This window comes from Labrus bergylta, chromosome 13 (assembly GCF_963930695.1).
Source record: "Labrus bergylta chromosome 13, fLabBer1.1, whole genome shotgun sequence".
Lineage (NCBI taxonomy): Eukaryota > Metazoa > Chordata > Actinopteri > Labriformes > Labridae > Labrus > Labrus bergylta.
The window spans coordinates 11445806-11472902 of NC_089207.1; the positions used below are offsets into that span (position 1 = coordinate 11445806).

A 27097-nucleotide genomic window follows, 5' to 3' on the forward strand; every position below is an offset into this window, starting at 1 on the left:
AGACAAAAAGAAGAGCCACTCAAAGGTTCACTTTTCCAACACATAAAAGGAAATATATTTAAAAAAAAACTGTTCATACTGAAGGACGTTCATCATTGCAGAATCATTTACACAAGGGGCAGCTGTATGTCAGTGTCATTCTCATTTACACAGTTATCAGATGCACACACTGCCTCCTCTCCCCCGGCAAAGTGATCACACCTTTGCAGAATGTAGAATCATGTACAGAATAGAAATTAAGCGTTTAATCTCCTGCCTGTCTGTTTTTAAAAACTCAATTCAACACTAAAACTTGTCGAACATCAAGTTTCTCTAAAGAGGAATGAGCTAAATTCCTTTTGGGAGTGTAGGACGAATCAAAAGGAGAAAAATCAAGAGCTTTATTCGATTTCATTGTTTTACAAACACATCTCACTACATGATCGGCTTTGATTCTTGTCTTAGTAAATCTGTGGTTTAGAAATGTCACCCCGAATGCAAAGGATGTGCATAGGTGTCACGTCGACGTCCGCTCCGTCGCTTGTACCCCCGTGCTTCCTCTGGAGTTCAGCTTCCAAACCGCTGGAATGTTTTTTTTTATACATATATATTTTAGTCTTCTTTACTTTGTTGGAGGTTCACAGAGGGGACACGGGAACACTGACTGACTGACAGCATGAAGCTTGCAAACGTCCACATGCATGATAACCTCATTCAGATCTCTAAAACATTAATGGATTTATTATTTAGAAGAGACAGTACCTGGTGGGAGAGGTGAGGATGTTACTGAGAGTCCGAAAAAGAACAGGGGTGAATAAATAATGACCTACAGGTGAGAAGACATCGCAGTGTGTTTGTGTGCTTTTAATTCAGAATACACACCGACAGTGTCTTTTAGAACTACAACACCCAACAGGACTACAATGCTGTGACAGAGGATTGTGGGAGGACGGACACAGTACTGTCTCTTTAAAACAAACATCTACAAAAATGTCGCCTCCTATCTAAAACAGACATGACAATATTCACGTTTGTTAACTCTGTTTTTACACATCACTATGACGAGGTCGTCTGTCGAGTCCCAGTTTGATCCGCTGCAGGATGGCGGCGCAGCGTTCAGGAGGATTCTTTGACGGGGGGGTTTGATCAAAAAAAGTTTTGATTTCTTTTTTTTTTTTTTTTTTATTCTAAAGAGGAAAAAATGTCCGATGTGCTAACGCTGAGGAGGGGGGGAGCTGGGTGGAGACGATGTGGATCAGTAGACCCAGGACACGGGGACCCACTGGGAAGTGGTGCAGACCAGGTCGATGGCCTCCTCCAGGTACCTGATGGTCTCATCAATCTCGTTGTTGATGATGGTCTGGTCGAAGTAGTGGGCGTAGGTCTTCTGCAGGATCTCAGACTCCTTCTGCAGCCGCTGGAGAGACTCGTCCTGCAGGGGGAGGAGAGCAAGTTAGAGGAACGGAAGAAGGCCGAAAGAGTGAGGGACGCATGAGAGCTGAAACCGTAAAGGAGTGACAGAGGGAGTTCTTAAGGCCTCTAAATACTGTGTGATATCCAACACATGGAAGAAACATGATCGCAAAGTAGAGGTGGGGGAAAAAAAATCGATTTATGTAAAAAACAAAATTCTTCTCTTCTAAGATTAAAATCGATTTAATATCTTCCAAAAATCGATTTTTATTTGTATTTTTTAATTTTGCTAATCAGTCACTCCCTGCTAAGTGCTAAAGCTATCTCTTTAAATCAGTAGAATGCCAAATAGAGCAACAAGAAATCCAGCCAGTCTCACAGATGACTGGAGTAGATCCTGAAGTAAGTTTATTTAGGAATTACCTAAATAAACTTTGAATCCATGGATCAATGAATCCAAAATTGTTTTGAATCAAAAATTGATTCTAAATCGTGACCCAAGAATCGAAATCGAATCGTGAGACAGCCAAAGATTCCCAGTCCGTCAACAAAATATTACATGCAACAAAATGTAGAAGTTCTGTTTGGTGCACTTTGGCGCCCACCGAAGGTCTCTGAGAGCAACTGCACTGTCCTTAAACATAAATAGTGATGTTAACGCCTCCATCTCATCGACAACGTGCATTTTTTTAAAAAACAGAAGGCTGTCGTTTACTGACAGGGTTTACTGGCGCAAACATGATTCTGCGAGCATCTACAGCCGGTTGTCTACAATTCCATTTTTATAAAATATTAAGCAAAACAATACAATAAAAAATCAAATTCTTGTTTTTTGCTTGCATAGTTTTTTTTTTGTCCTTTTTCAGACTGCTTTCTTTTCCGCAAGTGTGGTCACTAAGCAGTCTGAACAGGGCTGTAGTCTTAAATATGACCATCGCAGTGTGACATGTGTTTAACCTGCGGGACACACACAGTGTGTAGAGGCCTTGACTCAGCAGAGGAAGGAAGTGAACGTAAAAAGCTCTAACAAGAACCACGCAGACGAGCACACGGGGAGGAATACACACACATACACACATAAACACATAAACACAACATGTCATGCTCACTGCGTCCTGTCAGAGTTTACTTACTGGCAGCGTTCGACACCACCTGGGCATCTGAGAGGAGAGCCAACCAAACAAACGCATGCAGCATGCAGAAACAAACGAGTGCAGAGAGGAATGAGAGAGAGGGTGAGAGAGGCTGCATGCTGAGTGACTCACACGCTGACCCTGCACACTTTTGCTTTCATTAATAAAAAATCAGTGTGTTCCTACCTCGTTGATCCCCGGCGTTATGGTTGGCGCGGCGATAAAGACGACGTATGGGGCAAACTCTGCCGTCCTCAGGACCTTCAGGGCCTGATGGAGAATAGGTGTTAAAGGTCAGGATGTCCTTACACACACACACACACACAAAGCAACACACAGAAACACACAGAAACACACACACACCTGAGGCTCCACGTCCAGTATGGAGATGAGTCCCTGCTGGTGGATCTTGCGGATGGTCTCCAGCCTCGTCCCGTACATGGCGTCCTCGTGGCTGCCGTACTCCAAGTACTCGTTGTTGCTGATGTCCTGCATCATCTGGTCGTGGGACACAAAAAAGTAGTTCTTCCCGTTCTCCTCGTCCTTCTTGGGCGGTCTGGTCGTGTCTGTGGAGGAGAGAATGTTTAGACTTCCTGATTTGTGTCCCCGTGTTGTTCAGCGTGTTGTTAGGGAGGGAGGCGTGCGTGTCTTACGTGGGATCGGGTAGGCGAATCTGTCGGGGTGTTTGGTGATGAGGGTGTTCTTGATGTGTCGTCTTCCCACTCCATGAGCCCCTGAATAGAAGCACACACACACACACGAGGTCAGCGAGGGTCTGTTTTCAAAGACGTTTGTGTTTGCATTTTGACAGAACTCACCTAACAACACGAGCGTTTTCCTCTTGAAAGCAGGAAGCTTCACCACCTCTTCATACGTGACCAGGTCTAGTTGATCAAACACTGGAAGTGAAAGAGAGAAGGTCAGAGGGTGAGGATAAGAGAGTGTGCAGGTACACACTGCAGCTACAGGGTTCTACTGGAGAGAGAGAGAGAGAGAGAGAGAGAGAGAGAGAGAGAGAGAGAGAGAGAGAGAGAGAGAGAGAGGGAGAGGAGGAAGAGAGAGAGAGAGAGAGAGAGAGAGAGAGGGAGAGGAGGAAGAGAGAGAGAGAGAGAGGGAGAGGAGGAAGAGAGAGAGAGAGAGAGAGAGAGGGAGAGGAGGAAGAGAGAGAGAGAGGAGGAAGAGAGAGAGAGAGGAGGAAGAGAGATAGAGAGAGAGAGAGAGAGACAGAGGGGAGAGAGAGGGAGAGAGAGAGAGGAGGAAGAGAGAGAGAGTGAGAGAGGAGGAAGAGAGAGGAGGAGAGAGGGAGAGAGAGGAGGGGGGGAGAGAGAGAGAGAGGAGTGGAGAGAGAAAGGGAGAGAGAGGGAGAGAGAGAGAGAGAGAGAGAGGGAGAGGAGGAAGAGAGAGAGAGGAGGAAAGAGAGAGAGAGAGTGGAGAGTGAGAGGAGGGGAGAGAGAAAGGGAGAGAGAGGGAGAGAGAGAGAGAGAGAGAGGGAGAGGAGTGGAGAGAGAAAGAGAGAGAAAGAGGGAGAGAGAGAGGAGGAGGGGAGAGAGAGAGAGAGAGAGAGAGAGAGAGAGAGGAGGGGAGAGAGAGAGAGAGCGAGAGAGAGGAGGGGAGAAGTCGTACTAAAGAGTCTTTATGTGGAGGAGAGGAAGCTGGGTCACTCGTCAAAACAAAACAGAGTTAAAAACACATTAAAGGGTAGCTGTGTATTTTTGAAGAGGGGTTGTATGAGGACCTCGTCAGCAGAAGATGTATACTAGCCACAGATGCCGGTCAGCTCGGCCATCTTCAGGAGAGAGCGTCCGGAGTGCAGGCACAGATGCTGCATCGCCACCTTCTGTATGAAGCGTGCTGAAGAAGACGCTCAAACAAAGGGGCTTAACCTGCGCTGCGAATATATTTATATTAAGGTCCCAGTCTGCAGCGATGTAAAGCCTTGTGTCAGTGCTTACTCCACTCCGGGTCGGTCTCTCCTTAAAAGGGGCCGAGCTGACCGACATCTCGTATTGACAAGAACCTCGTACACTTCAAAAATACTCAACTATCCCTGTAAACTGGAGAGCTGAGATGATCTGAGAAGTGATGAAGACATCTAGCCTCCAAAGCGTTTAGAAGTTTTTCACACACGAGAGGCAGGTCCCTCTGAAGTTATGAACTTACTTGATAAAATAACTGATCAACTATTGATACAGCTGGCGGTTATATTCAATATAAATCAGAGATGCACCGATTGTAGAAATCAGGGTTGATACCACTGTTTAGAATAACTATTACAGCACATGATATGGAGTTGAACGTTGCTGTTTTTCCTCATATGGAAGTAGAACTGTAAGTCAACAGAGCAGAAGGACTGAGGGAGACTACAGCGTCCTGTCCATGCAGATTTGTTCAGTGTACAATGTGTTCTCTGTAACATGAGCCTCGGTGCAGCCTGCTGACTGGAGAAATACAATACCCACAATTCACTGGGCTCTGCAGGTTCAACAGGCAGCTGCTGACGCTTGTTTGATGTGACTTTGTTTATTAACAGCGGAGGATCTGACCGAGTTTAACATGAACATCACAGCACACAAACATCGGAAACACAAACCGAGCTGCTGCTTTCAGTTTCTCTCTTCAGACTTCTGTTGATCGTGATCAACAGAAACTAAACTGAAACAGTCACAGTGACAGCAAACTTTTACAGTAACAGAAGAAGAAGAAAAGAGAGAAGGGGGGGGGGGGGTTTGTAGCTGTCACTGGTTGTTACTTACATGCACAAGGCCGTTCAGGAGGAGAAGCAGAGAAATGAAGAGGAGGGTCATAACACGTTCAGTTACAACAGCAGAGATACAAAAACACAAACAGCAGGAAACAACAGGCGGTCAGCTGAGCAGCAGACACACACTCACACACTGTTGTTGTTGCTGTTAAAGGGTTTTATTCACATGAACTGGTCACATGTTTCAGAGTGAGATGTGGTGAAAACATGCAGTGAGGTCAGGTTTTATCACTCTCTTCAGACCTTAGACTGAAGATATAAACATGTTATAAACTTTATTTCAGGAGGAGCTCAACACAGAAACTTTTCACCCATTTAGACCAAAGTCTGCCTAAAACACACCCCCCCCCCAAAAAAAAATCCTCTAAAGTACTGTTTGAAACCTGAGGGGTTACAGAAAAACTGCACAGTTTCAACGTGTACTAAAACCTTTATTTCTCAGCTTCTGCAGCACACAGAGACAAACGTTTGAAACATTTACCGGGAAAAGCTTAAACTCTTGGCTTTGACTGTAAATCATTGCCTTTCACTGAAGTTCATTCACATGTTTTTAAAGCAGGGATGTCAAAGTTCTATTGGGTCGGGGGGCCGGATTTGTTCAAATGAGACCTCAAGTGGGCCGGACTAATTTTGCCAACATCACTATAACTCAACACATGGATATATAGGCTAATGTATGATTGTATAGAAAACTTTACATTAACATTAAGCAGAGGGGTTAACTCTGTCATTGCAAACTGCACGTTGGCACATGGAAATATTTAAATTTACCACATCACACAAGACAACACCAATAATTATGTTTTGTTTGAGATTATTATATTATATTTAAATATTGCTGTTCAAGGTTATAGAAACTTTGACTCAGGTTATTCTACCTGCCCTGGGATCAGTGCATTAGAGACAGAGAGAGAGAGAGAGAGACAGACAGAGAGAGAGAGAGAGAGAGAGAGAGAGAGAGAGAGAGAGAGAGAGAGAGAAAGAGACTTTAGATCTGTGTGTCAGGCCACAGCACAGTTTGCACTCGTTAAGGTTCATTACAGATAAAACCTGCTCACATGAATAAGTTATCACAAACAAACACACAGTCTTTGATGCAGCTTCAGGTATTTTAGTCTGAGGCATTATAAAATGATAACATGTTTCCAAACCAAAAGACTTGAATTGATCCTTCAGCGTTAAACTGAGTAAACTCAGTTAAACAACATTTCATGAGTCTGGCAGTCCGTTCTTCTATCGTAATCTAACTGTCACTGACTTTTTATGCGCCATGAATCTGTGCCATCTCCGTGCGTAATTCAAGGAAGCATTTTAATGCTGCTCCACGGTTAAACCAGCGGACCTCTGTATGATCGGGCAGCCTGTGCGTGATATCGTTTTTGGATAAGAATGAAATGTTCAGTAATAGTTATATTTTAACAGTCTGATCTAAGCTGGTGATAAAGGTTCAACAGCAGTCTCCTGCATTTAGAAGTGATGTCGCGCTGAAACTTTTAGGTGATCAACACAACACGTTCACCTCTGGGTGACCTAAAAATGAACCATCTGTAAATAAAATCAGTTAATATTCATTTTAATTTACTGTTTTTACAATAACCAGAGGTAAAATAAGTCAGGAGATGCATCAGGCTCAACGCCGGTGTCCACAAACTACACTTAGTCTGGATGTGAGGAGACGGTCTGGGCCGTTACGCATGGCAGAGATGAGTGTTTTATATTTGCACGCGGCTCACTCCATAGGAAGCTTTGTTATTATCAGCCAAAACTTTTGTTTTACATCAGTGAAGACAGGAGAAACTGGAAACAAGTGTGGACAGAACTGAAGGCCGTCATGATGCGCGCGCAGTGCAGCGGTTAAGTCCTGTAGCATTGATCAAATTCTGGCAACTTATGAGCAAATAAAACTAAACTCTTGAAATTGCATTCTGTGTCACCTCTCTCAGGTGTTCAGCCTGTTTTCTGATGTGATGTATAACCAGCGTAATGCAGGAGCAGCTCGTGATACTCCCTGCTGAGAAGTGCCCCGTTTAATTAATATTCGTATCATGATATCAACCTTTACGTTGCTCATTTTACATAGGTTTTAATACAATTCGGGGGAAAATACGTATTACAAATATTTAATTCCTAAAAAATCTCTAAATATTTTTCAACACATTTTCTTTCTTCCCAAAACGTCTCGCGGGCCGGATGAAACCTGCTGTCGGGCCGGATGTCTGACATCCCTGTTTTAAATCGTCAATAAAAGCAACAATACTCAGCGTCTCATCACGTCTTAAAGGTATATACACGCACACGTCGCGTCGCTCTGAATGTGTTTATAAAGTTATCTGAAAGGAGGCTGAAACGTTTCATGATGTTCATCAGAAACAGTTTGATTATGAAATCATTGATAACAACTGAAGCCACCTGCAGCATATCAGATGTCTTGTTTCGGTGGTGCGAGTCGTTTAGCTGTTTGCTTGTCTAATGCACTTTTTGTTCCATTTGTTGAATGCTGCTCTTCACCTTGGGTTTAAAACATTTATGATAAAAAAAAATGTGTACACTGCTTCATCCACACTAAATTTAAAGCTTACATGTAGAAATTCTGGATACCTTCAACACCACATGTTTTAAAATGATACAAACTCTGTTATTCTAACGATCGACAGAAAAAAAAAACTTCAGATCTTCAGTCAAAAGTCGCTGCAAGAAAATAAGAGAGAACTGTCGCACAAGTTGCAGAAACATTACCAACGTATTTGTATAAATTAGACGGTGTGCAGACGTTAACCTGCAAAACTTGGGTGGTAAGACTTTAAAACAGGTCTCTATTGTTTGATTTGTGAATCCTTTCAAAGTTGAAACATCTATCTGCTCCTGTTTTAGCACGAACATACTTCTTTACTGCAATATTCAAAATGGACTCTTTTGGTGAATGCATTTACAGGGAGGGTTTTTGTTTCAGTTGCACTAAAGTAAAAATGTGTTTCCAAAGATTGAAATTCTCTGAAGAAATAAAAGCCTAGGAGTACAAATGAACCCAGAAACACAGCCGGACTTACAGGAAGTTATAAAAATAAACTGACTGTGCAATCAAAGGAATCTGTTTGCGATGCACTGTGGTGGGATAACTGGAATGAAAGTATTGAATGTCATGGTTTTTAAATAAATGATAAGGTTGCAGAAACTCAGACTCCCATGCTTCATGACTACAGAAGTGCATTTAGAGCTGCATGCTTTGAAGATCAGATCAGTCGTTTGAAATGGACAAAGATGGAGGTGTAGCAGAGATGGTTCTAAACACACACACACACACACACACACACACACACACACACACTGCACACACATTTTTATATAAAAAAAAACCCCTCAATGGAGTGAGTATCTCTGATTTCAGTGATCGCTTGCTCTGCAGTCTGTTCGGCTCATATCTGCTGGATCACATTTTGCTCTGTTGGTGAAAGCTGAACGATCGGTCGTTCTCTTGTGTATTAACATAATTCTTCTGATGCTAACTTGTAAGCGAGTGTAATGTACAGATACAGTAGATGTGTTGCTGCAGTCCACATGAACACACACACACACACACACCAGACACGAGCTGCAGACACCGAACACCACAAACTATAATTCGACCACACGTTTGTCCTCCAACCTGAACCTGAACTCTCTGCTCCAGACTCTGACACCTTCCCCCAAAGGTTCTCAAACTGAGGTCTGGACCCCCAAAAGGGTCCCAACATACATTTAAGGAGTGATGATTCAACTGAAGAGAACAGCACATGGGAACTCTTCAGCCTGAACTGTACAATTCCTCACAAGTCAATATTGATTTAAAGTGATTATAATGAAAAAACTTGAACAATACTGATCACCACTTTTTTTTTTTTTAAACGAGCTTGTTCAGAGTATCGGTCAGCTCACATTTAATGGACTATGTATCCTCTGAGAATACTGAAAGCATATTTGATAATAAATAAATAAATAATACGAGAAGATAGATTCAAGTTTTCTAAAGAGCCTGTGATAAAAAAATAAATAATAATCAGCTGACACTGCTTTCTGCAATCTGTTAGCAAACTCTTCTACCACCCTCCCCTTTCTCAGCACTCCTCCCCCTTCCCCCCCCCCCTTAACTCAACAGTCACAGCTCTGGTCACAAACATGTGCGGACATTTTACCCCCAAACACCTCCGCCTGCTTACACAACCAGACACATGGCGGTGACATCTGAGAAGTGACTCTCCGTCTACAGTACGGACAACGCTGAACAGATTCTGCTGCTCAGGCGGATTCTGCATCATGCTCTGTATTCAATATCTCATGTTAACTGGAGAAATAAAGACCTTCTGCACACGGGAGCACACATGCACGTCCTCCTGCAGGCGTGTTATTTCAAACTATGTCGAAAAAAAAACAAGATTTGCTGCCTCGGTGAGCCGCACACATTTCTCTAAACTCCCACAGAGCTCGGCTAACATTTCTGCCTCAGCAGCAGATTTTTCTGTCAGAGCTGGAGATGAACCCTGCAAGATCCTGTTTCACACAAGTATCACACACACATACACACACACACACCGTCCACGTCTCACACACTATCATGTAAACATTACATAAAAGCGTGCATGTGGAGAGGAACAGGACACGGGCACATATGCAGTGTGTTGTTGAGTGTGCACATGCATGTACAGGTGAATACATGTGTGTTCATGCTGTACCTGCGTTGTGCTTTGCCAGATACTTGTCTTTGTACTGCTTCTTCTTCTTTCCAAACCAGGTGCAGCTGGCCTGCTGCTCCTGCTTCGTCTTCTCCATGGCTATACACGCCACCCGCCTGCAGAAAAAACACACATAGAGACAGATAAAGATTTGAACCTAAACTCCAGTTCAGTGTGTTATTTACACACTGCAATTCCTGCACATATTCTTCTGTGTCTCTTGGGTTTATTTAAGCCTTAGTCTTTGCATGCAGGCAGGCGGCGCCATTTATACCTGCACCCCGGTGTGTTTGCGTATCTAAGCGATCACACCTTCACAACACCTGAGGGGTCCTCTAGCAGATGGGAAGAGCCTCTGTGGGCCTCTGAGACAAAAACAACGGCACAAAGTGAGTCTGCGGTGACGATTTCTCCTACGACATGGACTCATCTCAGAGATATTAATCAGGCTAAAGAGATCAGTTTTATGTCCTTGCTCAGATCTGATTTCTTTGTGATGATGTTTCATTTTTTTTAATCTGCAAAAATCTGATTATTTGCTTTTAGAAAGAATTTGATTTAGAAAGATTTGCAGTGGAAGCTGGTGAAGTAAGGGGCAGGTGATGAAAGAGTGACAATTTAAATGATTTTTTTATTTAAGAGAAGTGTTTTCTACTTTGGGGCTTTTTGTGCCTTAAATGTAGAGATAGGACAGTGGATAGAGATGGGAATCAGGGAGAGAGAGAGAGAGAGAGAGAGAGAGAGAGAGAGAGAGAGAGAGAGAGAGAGAGAGAGAGAGAGAGAGAGAGAGAGAGAGAGAGAGAGTGGTGAATGACATGCGGGAAAGGAACCACAGGTGGGACCTGAACCCGGGCCGCCCGCCTGGAGGACTACAGCATCCATACATGGGGCGCACACACCAACCACTGCACCACCAAGTACCCCGATGTTTTCTACTTTTGGACGTGTGTGGATTCAGAGTCAAACCAGGAGAGGTTGTATCACTGTATCGTGTTAGCCAGTGTCGACTACTACTAATGCATATTGTGAAGAATCTCACTCCTGGATGGCACAAAAGTTGTATGAATCCTGACGTGAGGTTCAGAATGAGGTGGCTTTGCAAAAATATTGGACCTTCATCGGATTTTGCACAAGTTTAAAAGAGCAGATACGCTCTCTGCACATTGTTAAACCAAACAGATCGGAGTCAAAACAGGCAACAAAGATGAGGTCACTTATACAGTTTAATTATCAAATATTGTTCACTCCTTCATTGGCAACATTAACATACAGGAACAAGTCTTAGATGGATTCCTTCCTCTCCTACAGACACACACACACGTCTTGTCAAATAGTTGCAGTTTTTTTAAGGTTTCAGTACTTTTAAATATTATCCTTCATTTCAATAACTGAGATTCTCTCTCTCTCTCTCTCTCTCTCTCTCTCTCTCTCTCTGGGTTTCCTAGTCTTTCCACTGTCCTGTCAAATGAAGGTCAAAGGCCTTAGAGAAGAAAGTAACACAGATTGTATCGTGTTAAATCATGTGTTGTTGAAAAGTATCAAAGTATTGAAATATTCTGACAACCAGAGTTTGTGTCGAGTTTAAAGATTGCGCCTCGTCTTTGTATGTTTTGTGTCTTTTTTTTGTGTGTTTTGTGTGTTTCCCCCCTCTCACCACTCCTGCAGCTCCGGTGACGGGATGAGGCCCGCCGTGCCGTTCTTCGTGTTCTCCAGCTTTCCCTGCCACCAGTTGTGGTCGTCTTTGGAGATAATCTGGATGATGTCCCCGACCTGGAAGCGGATGCCGGCCTCTTTGCAGGGGATGAGTTCATCTTTGGAGGGGTCGTACTCAAACTGAGCTCGTACGTAGATCTGCAGGTGGGGAAAAAAAAAAAAAAAAGACGAGAGAGATTTGATGAGTGAGCTCGAGGAGGGGAGACGCTTAGAGAGGAGGTGGTTTCAGAAATCTGTCAAGAAAGGAGAAAAGAGGTATAGAGAGAAACGAGTTGCATGAGCAGGGGACTCTCAGGGGGGAGGACGGCACGGGGGGGGGGTATTTTGGTTGCCAGGTTTGGAAACGTTTTCTAAGGACGAGTTTCCTCCAGAGAGATAAACTCAGACTCTGCTCGGCCGTTAATGAGCTTCTGAACACCGGGTAATGACAACACAGGCATTGTTTATGTGTCCATCAGATAAAAACAGCTGTTATCCTGACAGCTGTGAGACGGGGGGGGGATAAGGGATGGGGAGCGGGGTGGTTTATATATTTTAGATTAAAAGTGTAGTAACTAGGGAGGAGGGTTTAGGTGAGGCTGTCTCTTACCTTCACAGACATTTTGTCCTTGATTGGAGGTCTTGATACGATCTAGGATTTGAAAGCATCACACACATCATGCAGCAGAAATCTCTGATAGTGTCTGAACAACAGGAGGGGGAGGGGGGGGCTGAGGGGGGTCAAAGTCAGGGGTTTAATGGAAGTGGTTAGACGCTTTTTGAAATATTTACTTCATATTTTAAACTATGAGGAGGTTAATTGTTACTGGGATGAGGCTCTGCAGCTCTTCAGTCTACACAGATTCCCCTGTATCACATCGGTATCTTCATGTTTTTATCTTTGTCTTCTAGTGTCAGAGCGTCTTCACTCTGTTTTTATTTTGCTGTACGATCCTCGTGAAACAGCTTTTTGCAGTTGTGCATGAGTGAAAAGGGTTCTGAAATAAAAGTTTTACAACTAACACACTTTTTCCCACAAGCTCACAAAGTAGTCTCAACAAAACAAACGTTTTCAGAAGCTCAAAATGTTTCTGAATCTGAACTGATGTCGGACTTAAAATGAAATGCCCCCAGTCCAGGAGAAACAAAGCACATCTATATCGTAACATGCATCCCCAGCTGTACGGTGACATAAGCCTGTCTGTTGTGGACTCTACTGCCCTCTGCTGGTGGGGATCTGATTGCAACTTTGCTGCCACTTGATTTCAAAACATTACGAGAGTGACATGAGGTGATTTTGGCGGCCTGATGTTGGATTACGTAAGGAGGATGGAGGTGTGAGGAAGGTGCACAGACATTAAGACGCTGTGATAGGACGATGAGATGACAGTCATTATTAGTGGTTTCTCTCAAAAAATCTCACAGCTCTTTTAAAAGCCTCCACATGTTTCTGCATGAAGCATGAATGATCAGAGGTTATGGGGGGGGTGTTAGGCTCTGCAGGGTTAAACAATGCCCGTGTCGTTATTACTGCATAAAGTTAACGTGAAAGTTGAGAGGAGCTACACTGTGTTTGTCTGGGCAAGGGGGTGTTGGCGGTTTCATTATGGTAATGTTCTTGGTAGCGGTGTGTGTGTGTGTGTGTGTGTGTGTGTGTGTGTGTGTGTGTGTGTGTGTGTGTGTGTTTACTGTATGACTGTGTGTGTGTCCGTCCACATGTGAGTCTCTACGTTCAGCTGACCCCCTCCTACATGTTTCTCCAACACTGGTCTTTCTCAGCCCTCTTACTAGATATGACCACGGATGAGTCTCTGAAGCTCATACCAACCAGGACTTGACCCGGTTGGAGAGTCTGCATGGGTCAAAGCATCACAAATCTGGGTCAGAGTCTGGACCCGTTTTGTTAAAGTGAGACCTCAAAGTGTGACGGTTTAATCTGACAGCAGCGTGAGGGGCTGACTAGATTAGGTGTTTATTCAATTTGATTCATAACCTTGAAAAGCCCTTGAAGTTTTCTCTGTTTTTATATATTACAAAGTCCAAATTGTTTCAATACTCATAAGGAGTGGTGGATAGATTCAATCTATTTGATTTAAGTCTATGTGAGGGAGAACGTAAATCTCCTGCTTTAGATTTTTGGGTTTTTTGAAGCAGATTCAACATCTTCAGCAGATGGGGCGGCAGTAGCTCAGTCTGTAGGGACTTGGGTTGGGAATCGGAGAATCCGGAAATTGGTCTGGTAGCCGGAGAGGTGCAAGTCCACCTACTGAGCACTGCTGAGGTGCCCTTGAGCAAGTCATCGAACCCCAAAAACTGCTCTGGAGCGCTCGCTGTGGTCAGCCCCCTCACTCTTGAGACCCCTCCATTAATGCACTTCCATAGGATCCTGTTTGTGCATATGTGTGTATTTCAGCCTATGTTTGTTTTTAATTAAATTAAATCAAGATCAGTGACTGTTCTTCACGCTTTGGATGGAAAAATAAACAAACAAAATCAACACATTTTTTTTTTGTCACATCACCGTATGTACTCGTTAACAATGTGATGTAGAGAGAAGATCAACTCTGTACACGTTGAACACGGAGTGACTGTTGCAGTGATACCAGAATCTTAATTTATATTAGAGGATAAGAATATTTTGACCTGTTTGTTGCCACGGCAACCAAAATATACAAGCACTAGGAACGCCTGCACACGGTCGTGATCCCACAAACACGTTGGCAATGTTTGGGGAACGTTACCAACGTGTTTGTTCTCTCTTACTTTTGACTGAAAATCTGAAAGGCGATTTAAAGCTACAGTACTTTGTCACACTTTTGATCATTAAAATCACAGATTGTTTTGTGATGTGGTGTCAGAGAGTACTGAAGTATTTATAGTTTGAAAACCTGAGGTGTGATTTGTGGATGTTTGGACTCTTGGAAGGAGGAAGGCGGGGGGGGGGGGTTGTTAAAAGGGACAGAGTAAATGAGAGAAGCATTAATAAGATGTGTGTTAGTCCTGATCTCCGTCTTCCTCAGACAGACTGAAGCATTCACATTAAAACCATTCTGACTGTTTCCCTCCTGCACTCAGAGCAGCTTTACATTCTTTAACTCAAAACCATCTCATTTCTAAAAACAGTCTCAGTGAAAGCTGGATTTGAATCCGCGCTGCCCTCACGTCCTCTCTGCCCCGCTGACAGCTGCAGAACAGTCTGCAGTCAATTACACCGTTTAAATTCAAATTCTTTCTGAAGTGGGCTGAAGAGAAAATCCAGTATTTCTGATTGAAAAGTTGGAAAAGAGGTCAGACTTCAGACGCTGTCATCACGAAGGTCAGCGAGCGGTCGGTCTGAAGCGTCCAGTAAATAAATCCACAAACAGCTATAAAGAGACACACACACACACACATTGTGCAGAGAGGGAGGGAAGCAGGCGCTGTGTGTGTGTGTCTGTGTCTGTGTGTCTGTGTGTGTATTCACCTGTCGACCTTTGGGCTGGATGGTGGAGGGCAGGTCCTGAGGAGAGAGACCGTAGACGACAGAGAGAGAGAGAGAGAGAGAGAGAGACGGTTAAACAACATTCAGATAAGACATCAGCAGGAATCCTTTAGAGCAGTGCTTCTTAATCTTTCTAAATAATTAATCCTCTTATTTCAGACAACGGCCTCCTGACCAGAACGAAATCTGTTCACAAGCATTCTTCGATTAATTGAACAAATAAAGACGTGCTCTGTCTTCGTGCAACTGTTGGCTAACCTCATCCTGCAGAAAGACGTCAAAAGTCTTGCGAGGCTTTAAAACAACTTCACGATACTGACGGCATTTTGTAGGTTGGTTGACAGTCTTGGTGTTTCCAGCTGCATGCTTTCACAGTTTCAACAACAAATCCAGTTTTTATTTCATTTTTTCAATGTCAGAACTGAACTGGGGAGAAGGCCCTTTTTTGGAACGAGTCACAAAAAGAGCCGAGACGAAATGAGCTGCTCTCATTGGACGCTTCTATGTTGAAAGGACTTGGAGGTAGTTCTTTGCCGTCTGCTTGGCGCGTCAGGGCCTATCTATCATTAAAATAACAGAATTAGTATCCAAGTATGGAAGATGTCGACACCTAACCCTGCAGCTGTCCAAAGAAACACTGCTTTAAAGAAACGTAAAGGAAGCATGCACATGTATCTACACATGTTTTATCGTGTACTTACATGTAAAACATCACACTTACATGTTTTAACAGGTTATAAGAGAAAAAAAGAGAAGTGTTAAAGTGAGTTTAGAGCAGATCTGTGGAGCCACTCAGCAAGCAGAGAGCCAGCGAAGCGGCATGAGCGTCTGAAGACACGTGAGCAGGTCTGCCGCGTGCGTGTCCCTCCTACCATGATATGTGCGCGTGTAAGCAGCGAGCACAGCACGCAGCTCTGTGAGGCACACCAATTTTAAACTGAGATATCGGACACGTAAGGGGGCGGGGCTTCAGCTCAAACAGATAAACAGGAAGAAGGAATCGAATCTAAGGCGTCTGGTTCTACAAACTACAATCAGTACAGAAACACAGCTGTGACAGATGAACCCCTGCACGGACACACGGACAGCTAGAGACATGACACATGACACACACTGAGGGGGGAGGAGGGGGGGTAGTGTGGGTCTGACTGTGGGGGTTTCTTTCGGGGGGGGGGGGGGGTCCTTACCAAGATAGAACTGTTAATGCTGGAGTGACCGTTGGCAGGAGACTGCCTGGAGGTGTTGGGGGACTCTTTCTGAAATAAGACACACAGGTCAGCAGCAGCAGCACACACACGCTCTCTCTCTCTCACACACACACACACACACACACACACATTTCTGAGCAGTGACCGGAGGCGATGGGAGGCACAGTAGAGACCGAGCACAGCGCTGACGTAATGAAAGGCAGCACCACAACATGGAGAAACAGCAGCAGCAGATCTGTGGCCTGCAGGTCTGAACATCACCACAGGGGGGCACTACACTGACAGCAGATTGACTACAAGGGGTCCACAACAGACTACATGTGAGAGAGCGTGTGTGTATGAGGGACCAAAAGAACTGAAAGGAGAACAACATCAATGATTCTTGTGATAATCTCCAATAACATTTCCATCATCATTTTCAACTGTCAAGTAAAAATAAAGCACATAAGATGTTTTAAATGGAGCATAGCTTTCACAGCATGTGTAGTTTTTTGTACAATATTACTTTAATAATTGTTTTGAATGTTTGTCTATCATGTGCACAGTTATGTAACTTTTTGGACGTTATCTATAGACTGTAAATATTGATGGATGACGCCTGGAGGTCGCTGGAAATCCTGTCTCAGCCTAACTTTCAGTCAACCTAACGACAGACTGACGGCTGGAGCTGAGGTGGTTTTAAGCCTCTGGGCGAACCATTACATCGCGCCCACCTGTCAATCATGATGAATGTGGTGTGTTTGTGACTTCCTGGTGTGGTGTGTTTGTGACTTCCTGGTGTGGTGTGTTTGTGACTTCCTGGTGTGGTGTGTTTATGACTTCCTGGTGTGGTGTGTTTGTGACTTCCTGGTGTGGTGTGTAGGTGCTTTCGACAAACTGCGGGATTTGGCACGTCTGCATTTTTTCAACACTGGAGGCTGCCCCTTGACTTTATCATGCTCATCATGGATGTAGATTTTTTTTGGGGGGGAAAGGGAACTGACTACATAGGGTCTCAATGGAGGAAGGGGCCCTTGTTGGGTCTGAGGTCTTAAGCTTGTAAAACAAAGGTAGAGTTTTGAAAGTCACAATGCAAGAAAATGATTCTAGTTAAAATCTAACTGTATCGATACCTGCTGTGCGACAACAAGAACAAAAATTATAAGTTCAAGGCTTCTGATATTGGGGAAAATCTTGTTTTCAATTATCAGAAATTTGCAGGCGAACTACTGCACGCTGTCTAAATTACACAAGTACATTGACAGTGTTCCAGTATCAGAGGTTGCCAATGTATTTGTGCATTTTAGAAATTTCCCTTTCTGCAGATTCAGGGGGGAAGGCAGCAGGACGGGTCACACAGAGAGGTGTGGCTCATTCCTGGACCAGAGGGGGAAGGGGGGGGGGGGCGGCAGCATGAGGAGGAGGAGGAGGGGAGGGGGTTCCGGTATCTTGGTTGTGAAATTGGTGTGCTGAATATCTGACCGAGCCCCAGCAAAATACGCGCACACACACGCACACCCAAAACACACACACACACACACACACGCTCAGTAAGAGGCGAGCAGTTAGTAATCAGATCAGGAGCTCACGATCAGCAGTGAAGAGGAGGGAGGATGAAGAGGAGGAGGAGGAGGCGTTACCTCACACGACGAGCCCTGCGTCCGATAACTTGGCACTATTTTAAAGGTGATGCTGCCTCGCATCTCCCTCTGTGGACACACACACACAAACACACACACAAACACACACATGTAAATATGGAGATTTTTGTCTTATCTTCAGTCCAACATGTGACAGTTTGCAAATTCACTTCATATTGCAGAGATATGCCGACACACACACAAACACACACACACACACACACACACACACGCTCACCAGCATCTTCTGCAGCTGCTCCACAGTCTGGTTGGCCACGCTGATGCTGTTGATCTCTCTGATCTCATCCCCGACGTGCAGCGTCCCTGTGAGGACACGAGGAGAAACAGGACAGAGACGAGAGAGACAAAAATGAAACCAAACCTTTCTTCTTGTTACGGCCCCTCACTGCGCTTCAATCCCTGCTGTTATTTTATTTACACATCACAGAACGGGAAACATCCTCTGTCATACTGATGTTGTTCCAGTTGCTGCATCATAAATCAACCGGGGATTAATTAAAGTCAAAATAAAACAGAGAGAGTGTTAAAGCCTTCATCCACAAGAGCTGTACAGTTGTCATGAGTGGAGAAATGAGCTGTAGAAATCAAAACTGTTTTTGTACCAGGCTGTAAAGATGTTTATTTCTGCTGTAAAGTTGGACATTTTAACATGGGGCGCTATGGGGATCGACTCACTGCAGGAGACAGCCTCTAGTGGACTCTCGAGGAACTGCAGCTGTTAGGTCTTTGAATTTTAGCTTCATTTTAAAGTCGACTTATAAAATGCTGTAGACATGAATATCATCTGTGAGAGGAGGGTACCTTGTCTGTGGATCATTCCCCCGTGCATTATCCTCGCGACGATGCAGTGGTTCAATTCGTTCATCTTCAGCGTGATGCCCTGCAGAGCGGAGGAGGACACACACATCAGCTCTGAACATGAGGCTGTAAACGTGTGTGTGTGTGCGTGTGTGTGTGTGTGTGTTTTTGTAACAGTAAATGTGTGGAAGAGTGTACCATGGGCTCGTCTGTGTTTTTCTGGAACTGAACGAGGCGGACTCTGGTGACGTTCTCCAGGTCCATGTCTCCGTTGGTGCTCTCCGGTGAGTCTCCGTTCAGGTAGGGCGAGGTGGGCGGGGGGGTCACCCTCAGAGCCTCGTCGCTGTAAACCTCGTGGGCGACCACGTCGTGGGCCTGCAGCAAGGCCTGAGAGGAAACACAAATACAGAGCGTACAGATCGTTATTATGAGGTTTCTTTTCCAAAGGATCGAACCGGTCAGATAGCAAACTAAACTAGAGTCTTTTTCTCCAACAGGAAGCTTCGAAGAAAGCGATAAGATCCAGTAACCGCGCATGACCAGACAGAAAACAAAAGCTGGTGCGGTGTGTGTTGTGCATGCAGGTGTGTGTTGTTATTCTGTAGCAGTCTGGTGGTGCATCTTGTTCTTAAATGAAGATCAACACAGTCGTCGATCGTGTCTATAATGTCTCTCTAATCACAGGCTGCACATTTATCAGCATATGTGTCCTGATGCCTTTAGATGCTGCAGGGATTTAATGAACTGAAGCTCCAGTATAAAAAAGCAGCTGTGAAGGACAGACTGCTACAATCAACAGGTATAGATACATGTGACGGACGATTTGTGGGCAGTGCCATGTTGCAGTGGCAGCTCAGCGCCTGCTGCTGACTGTGACAGCAGCAGAGAGAGTTGGATTAAAAACATCAGACAGACGCTGATACAGGTACCCTAATCAGAAAATCTGTCCTCCTTTTAGATGTTACAATTAGACATCGTTAACTACAACAACATGATTACATCCTAGAGATTCAACTTGAGTCAAAAAGGTTTGATAACACTGGATTTGTCCCCCCTGTGAGACTTTATTCACACCACCTCACAACAGTCTGATCTCCTAGTTTCAGGTATTCTCTCTCTTGTGCAGGTGTATTTGCATGTGTTGTGCGTGGCGTCTGCCTCACACATCCACAGCGTGTTGGACTGGACTCCTCTGACAGCTGCAGACGCCCCTGAGTGACACTCTAACAAACCAGAGTGAACTTCTGAAGACAGCAATCAAACCTCCACAAAGAGGAAACCTGTCAGAGACTTCCCTCAGTGTCACACACACACACACACACACACACACACACACACACACACACACACACACACACACACACACACACACACACACACACACACACACACACACACACACACACACACACACACACACACACACACACACACACACACACACACACACACACACACACACACACACACACACAAACACACACTCCAGAGAAAGGGGAGAGCGGATCAGAGCAGCAGAGATGTGAAGGCGATGGCAGCGTCTCTAACTCCTGCGTCAAACTGAATCACACACAAAATAACACTGATGTTTCAGGACACACAGGAAGGGAAGGCTTGTGTGTGTGTGTGTGTGTGTGTGTGTGACTGTTTCCTAATGAGGCCGGGGTGAAGGGTTAACTAATCCCTCCAGGACCTGTGTGTGTGTGTGTGTGTGTGTGTGTGTGTGTGTGTGTGTGTGTGTGTGTGTGTGTGTGTGTGTGCTCCAGTGAGTGTGAGAAACTAACCAAAACAAGCTGCAAATAAAATACAAGATAATTCAGAGAAAGGGATAAAAGCAAAGTGAGGAAGAAAGAGGTAGAGATTATAAGATTAACTCAAAACAATCAACATTAAGAGATAACTGGACGCCTCAGCTCTCTGCAGACAGGATACAACGTTAAATCACACGTTCTTTATTGTTTATATAGTCTGAGGTGTGAAAAGGTCACCATGCAGCAGGTCGTTATTTCAGGAGGAAGTTTGAAGCCCCAAGATGATAACACTTTTTGAGGCATTTCAAAAAAACATCTACTATCAGTAGTTTTTATCTGGTTATGAAACAGACTGAAATTAATCTTGATGTTTCTATACGCAGGGGCGTGTCCAGACTTTTTTTGACTGGGGTGGCCCAACTGGGGCAGGGGTGGCCTTCATTGTGATGCACGCACACACACACACACACACACAGATAAATAAATATTCATTATCCTCCCCCTTTCTAACTTCACCAATCAGATCTAATTTATAACAAGATAACAAGATTGTGGATACATTAGCTCAGTGGCTCTCAACTGGTGGGGCGGGACCCTGAGGTGGGCCGCGGAGCCACTTTCAGTGGATCGCGAATGTGTGCCTGGAAAAGAACTTCAGCAAAAAGTCTTTAAAGAGCTTTTTAAACATGCGGTCTGAGGTCCAAACTACACCATTTCTCAGTAAATAAATCTGATTGGTCAAAAGCAGCTTTAGCTCACACCGCAGCCAGATAGCCCGTCTCTGTACTGTTTGATACGATGACTGAGGCTGAGGGACGGAAGAGGATGGAAGAGAGGAACGAGAGTAAGATGCTGGACTAGAGGGAATATTGGACAGGCTTGCACATGTTGGCTAGAGCTTTGCGAAACAGTAGGCTGCAAGCCCGACGCCAAGATGGCTATGTTGCTAGGCTGCTTGAATGCATGTTTTTCTATGTCACTGTGGCTTTCTATTCTGAAAAGAGGCGCACTGCGTCACCTGTAAAGCAATCCTGGAATCAGCTTTCTTCTGACCGTGATTTAGCTTTTTATTGTTCCTTTTGAAAAGATATATAAACACATATGTGCAGAAAGGTGTCCGAGTGTTAGAGACGCTTGCATCTTCACTCTAGCTTCATTCTTCAGCCAGGCAGACTTTAAACAAGGATGAGCACAACTGGGTGTCGCTCCATGAGGATATATTGTCTGCAGATGAGAGCAGATGTGTTCAATGATCGATGATAGAGGGGTCTGTTTATAATTTTAAAAAAAGAACTACTGAACAAATGAGGACTGAGAAAGAAAAAGTGCTGTGATTCATGTGTTTTCCTTACGATCATCCAAACATGCCCACTTTGCAGGTCTCGCTCTGACTTGAACTCGCTGGAATGTGGTACAGGTCGGTGCAGCGGGCCCCCTCCCAGCCCCCCTGGTATTTAGTTAAGGCCTCTGACCCTTTCACAGCACATCTGATCAGACACGCCTTACTGACCCCCATCAGCACGTCCCCTCCTCTCCTGCTGCTCCCTGTTCTCCCATCCTGGTCATCGACAATGCTTCCTCACTCTTTCTCATTTTATGGTGATAAACTTTCATTTCTCTCCTCCTGTTTTTACACCCTCCGACCCCGACCCCTCCCCCTCTCTGCTCTGTCTGTCTGATATGGGGCAGCCCTCTGATCACAGACGCATTAATGTGATGGGATTAACATGGAGGCCGCTGACAGCCTGAGAGTGACTTTCTCTGGACTGGATTAACCCTTTCCCTCTCATCACAAACGCCTCCTGCAGCCGAATTAATGACACGTGGTATTTGAAGTTTGCTCAGACATCTTGCAACAGTAATATAACTCTTAACTGATGCCATGCTGTACAAAATAAAGCCTCTGACTCAACTCTGTTGATCTCTGAAGCACTTTTCTAACATCTCATTGACAAACGCATTAAACATCAGAGCATCTCAAACACAACAGAGGACTGCAGAGTCTGCCGGACAGAGAAACAGGGATTCAGGAGTTTTGCATTATTGCATTTTTTTTATAGGACAGTGGATAGAGTCAGAAACCAGATAGAGATAGAGCAAGAGAGAGGGAGAGTGAGTGAGTGGGGAATGACATGCGGGTAAGGAGCCACAGGTCGGATTTGAACCTAGGACTATAGCCTCTGTACATGGGGCGCGACCTAACCGGCTAGTCCATCTGCGCTCCTAAACTTACCTTTAAAAACACTGAAGTCACACAATTACACAACAAACTATCTGATAGAGGCAACAGTGGAGCAGCACCTCCTGTGTGCTGAGGGGTAGTTACTGATTTGTCAATGGACTCTGGTACGGAGGCCCTAAGGTGACATGCATCTACTCATTTCATCATGCTTACTTTCCCCATAATAACGAGTACACTTTGTTTGTTTTTCTTTGAGATCTCAACTTATTCATCTCGAGATAACGGTGGTTTGTGTTCCATGATAATTGAATTTCAGTCCCTTAATCGAGATTTGAAAATGATCTTGTTTCACTGGAAAATCAGCGTTTTTATTTTGAGGTGACGATGCTTCTCCTCCACGATTAACAGCATAAATAAGTGAAAACTCGAGAAAACAAACAGAATGACTCTTTATCACGGGACAACAGAGTATGGTGGATGTTTGTCCGCTCAGGGCTTCTGTACTTTGGTGGCTTCTAATAGAGTATTAAAAAAAGAAAATAAGAATAAAGAAAATCCTTGTCCTTGTCCGATGCATTAAAGATGAAATTTAAGGTAGTAGAAAGTTCAGATATTTCTGCATAAATGAAGGTGGTAAAGCGAGGAATCACTACAAGATAATCAACCGCATTCTGCAAAGTCACAATATTTTGATGGTTCTAAAGATGACCTTGTCAGATATTCCTGTGGTGTGCTGAGTAATCTGATCTGCTCGGAAGGCGGCACGATTGCAAATCTTAAATTTGAATCATGTTCAATATGTACGATCTGATCTCCTGCTGTGTGAGGGGAACCCACGAGGACAGCCGAGCACGCTCTCCGATAGCCAATCAGGAAGCAAGCTGACTGAAGGAGGAAGAACAACATATCAGTTTACTCCTCTCCAGCTCGCTCTGTAACATGTACAGCCCATGTTCACACTCCATGTCTTTATCCAGAGTTTTTTTTATTGTGAATTCACATTTTCTCTCTGCCATGTTTGTTTACTCTGAAGTAAGCGTTAGATTGCGAGAAACATTGTGAGAATTCTTTTTTTTTTAGAGTTTTAGAGTCAAGACTCTGTTTGTGAATGAATCTGTTAGTGTGTAATGGTAAATAGATTTGAGCTTGTACACCGCAGGTCACACCTACACATTCACACACTGATGGTAGAGGCTGCTGTGTAAAGAGACCATCAGAAGTAACTCATCCATTCACCAGCTTGGACATCCCCGACCTTCCTGTTGAACTCCGACCGACACTACCACTTGAACCACAGCCGCCCCTAGAGAGCAACGATGTGACCAAAACAGCACACCACACTACAGAGCAAAACTGTTTCATCTGTGATCTTCGGTCGTCATGTGTAGCTCTCTCACATTTTGAAACGTGGTTTAGTGTGGACCAGGCTCACCATAGTCTACATAAAATACCTGACACCCTGCTGAAGTGAGCCTACTAAAGCAGAAGTAGAATTTGGACTCTCTGATTCTGTCGGTCATCACAGTGTTTGCTCAGCCGTCTGACACACTGACAGATCAGCTCCAGTTGGTTTAATAAATGTTAACATCTGAAAAGAGTAGTTTCAGTTCAGACAGGACGGTGTGATTCTTGTGTTTTTTTGGACTCACCATGAAATGCGGCTGGGTCAGTATCCGTCTGAGTTCCTTAGCTTCGTGGTTCTCGGGGTAGCACGAGATTTCTTCCAGAACCTGAAGGCGAGGAGAGAAAAGTTGAAAAACACCTTCATCAGTTTGATTCCAAACACACCGCTCTTCTTCTTCTTCTTCTTCTTATTGCTCCCCTCTGAACCTGCTGCACAACAGGACGGAGTGTGTTTAAGAGAGTGACCCAAAAACTTCACAGACCACCTCCACTCACAACCCGCCTCCTGGACCTCCGCAGCCAATGTGAGACCAACTTCAAGAAGCTGGTCCTTCTCTGCCCCACCTCCCCACCCCCCTACACACACACACACACACACACACACACACACACACCCTGGCAGGTTTGATGTCAGCTCCAGTTATGTATCGCCTCAATGGTGAATGTGGCATTGTGGAGGTGAGGCCTCTGAGTGTGTGTGTGTGTGCGACTGAAGCACTGTGGAGTTATGATGAAGAATCAGAGATGTGTGTGTAGTTCATGAATGTGTGTACCTTTAGGTGTTTATTATCAGAAGAAAACAGAAGCTGAAACAATCAGAGCAACGACTCTAAACATTTTTTTTATTCCAGACACTTTTGATTTCAGGATCAGAATCAGAACTACTTTATGAATCTTTGGAGGAATTCAGTCCACTTAATACAGAACAATCTGTTTTTTTATCGTTAGGGCCTGTGTACATGTGTCCCGTGTTGTTGTTTTTTTTGCGTTGCAGCTCCTCTTTTCAAAACAAACACCAAACAGTTCAGGATTTATAGCAGCACAAAGAGGCCCTGAAAGTCGGTTCAACTTTTGGAACAGCACCGTGCTCGTCAATGTCACTTCTCCTTCACCGACAAATCAAAACCAGGAAGGGAAACTAAAAATAACAAACTTTACAACAACAATGGCGGAGGAAAAAGTGATCTGACTCGTCTTTTTGAGGGAACTGTTTCAGGTCAAGAGCTGCTGCTGATGCAGGACACGATTCTTTACGTTACCTTTAAGTTTTCTTGGTGATATTTTAGAAGTAAAATCAGATATTAAGCATACAGATCTATTTCAATCAGAGTGCTGGGAGCCAACTCAGCCTTATTTGAAGTTTAACGATAGCTATGAAAATGAATAAGCACTGGGTACAATCTCTCTTGCCAACATCTAATTTTCTTAAAACATAAATTCTGCAGTTTGTAAGATTTTTGGGCCTTTTTGCCTTTATTTATAGGACGGCTGAAGAGAGACAGGAAATGTTTGGATGAGAGAGTCGGGGGGATGATATGCAGCAAAGGGCCGAGGTCGGATTGAACCCACAGCTTCCGTACATCGGGGGAGCAACCTAACCGTTAGGCTACTGATGCTACTGTGTTTAGTTTTAATATAAGTCATTCACTTTTATATTTTCCTCACTTTTTTCATCAAAACTTTTATTATTAAAGAAACTTTTATAACATTTTCGCCTTGATTAGATCGGGCGGAGAGAGAGGAATGATGTGCAGCAAAGGGCCGGGGTCGATGTCTGAAGTTTACCTGATGTTTAGTCCGCCTGTGTTTTTTTTTTTTCTCTATCTCAGCTCCTTGAACACAAAACTCATGATCTACAGTGACGCTCAAACTCATTAAAGGTGAAACAAAGAGGCCGATAAGGTGTGTTTCATCTCATCGTTCACACCTTAATGATGAATCATTAAGATCCAACAGGTCAGCGGTCACAGGGAACAAAGCCGCTCCTCACAGCTCATACAGAACAAACCACAGAGCGTAAAGATCAACATGATCAACAATCATTATGATCTGCTAACCTGCAGCTCTGCTCAGACTTCAGATGAAAGAAGTAAATTAAGAACATATTTCTGTGATCACGTTGATATTCAGCCGTTTGCTCCTGATCGTTTAAAACGACCTCTTTGATCTGATGGTTAATGGTGGTTTCAACTCTCTCTCAGGTGATTGTATCAACACAGAGTTACTCTATGTTCTCTCTACTCGAGGTGTTGTGGTGTTTTGTTTTGAATCGTGGATTCTGAGGAGGTTCTTCCTCTCAAAAATGAAACTTTCTTCTTTAGAGTCACACCGAGAGGAACAGAAAGTTGGTGAACTTTTGGGTCGTCATTATACCAGAAATTAAAACTTTGATACGATTCTAGTGAAAATCCAACAATATTGATACTTATTTTGTTACCACGGCAACAAAAGAGAGGATCTAGGCCCCGAATATCGGGTAATTTCTTGGTTTTGATGAGGAAAAATTGCATGAAAACATCGTGCACACTCTGTAAACATAGGTTGGCAACGTAACTCATCAATGAAGAATGGGAGATTGCATCATTTTAAAACTATCAAAAGGCATCGAGGTATGGATCATCCTCTGATCCCCTCCTCCGTGTCTCTAGCTGTTAGTCTGTGATCGTGGTGTGTGTTGAGCGCTTACATATTCCAGATGTTTCAAAGCTCCACTCGCTGCGTCTCTGGATGAACTCTTTATTGGAGGAAGACACAGGAAGAAGGTTACACACGCTGTCGTTTGGGGGGGGGAGGGCGGTCAGGCTCCATCCACACTGATACACTTTGACTCTTTTAGTTTAAACGTGTTCAGGACTTAACTGTTATTTTAATTTAAATTAACAAATCCCTTATCGTCTCTATCAACGGTTAAATGATTTGGCATATGGATTTCATAATGCAAAGAAGCCC

At 44.1% G+C, this 27097-nt stretch overlaps 1 protein-coding gene across 19 annotated transcripts in view; it reads right to left on the reverse strand.

The window, feature by feature from the left end:
• Window positions 1-366: 366 nt before the first annotated feature.
• The window catches only part of caska (calcium/calmodulin-dependent serine protein kinase a), a 112620-nt gene continuing 85889 nt past the window's right edge, over window positions 367-27097 (reverse strand). For 2 of the 19 annotated variants that reach the window (XM_065962233.1, XM_065962235.1), the window contains 16 exons: window positions 26835-26882; window positions 24394-24474; window positions 19010-19198; window positions 18815-18893; window positions 18231-18316; window positions 17942-18061; window positions 16353-16421; window positions 15148-15183; window positions 12295-12336; window positions 11647-11843; window positions 9993-10108; window positions 3344-3424; window positions 3179-3259; window positions 2889-3091; window positions 2712-2795; window positions 367-1411 (listed from right to left, as the gene is read on the reverse strand). In XM_065962233.1, the coding sequence (XP_065818305.1) occupies window positions 1235-1411; window positions 2712-2795; window positions 2889-3091; window positions 3179-3259; window positions 3344-3424; window positions 9993-10108; window positions 11647-11843; window positions 12295-12336; window positions 15148-15183; window positions 16353-16421; window positions 17942-18061; window positions 18231-18316; window positions 18815-18893; window positions 19010-19198; window positions 24394-24474; window positions 26835-26882 (1689 nt within the window). In that variant the 3' untranslated portion in view covers window positions 367-1234. The remainder of the gene's footprint in view (window positions 1412-2711; window positions 2796-2888; window positions 3092-3178; window positions 3260-3343; window positions 3425-9992; window positions 10109-11646; window positions 11844-12294; window positions 12337-15147; window positions 15184-16352; window positions 16422-17941; window positions 18062-18230; window positions 18317-18814; window positions 18894-19009; window positions 19199-24393; window positions 24475-26834; window positions 26883-27097) is intronic. The other 17 variants (XM_065962238.1, XM_065962236.1, XM_020631944.3 and 14 more) reach the window with 15 other exon arrangements.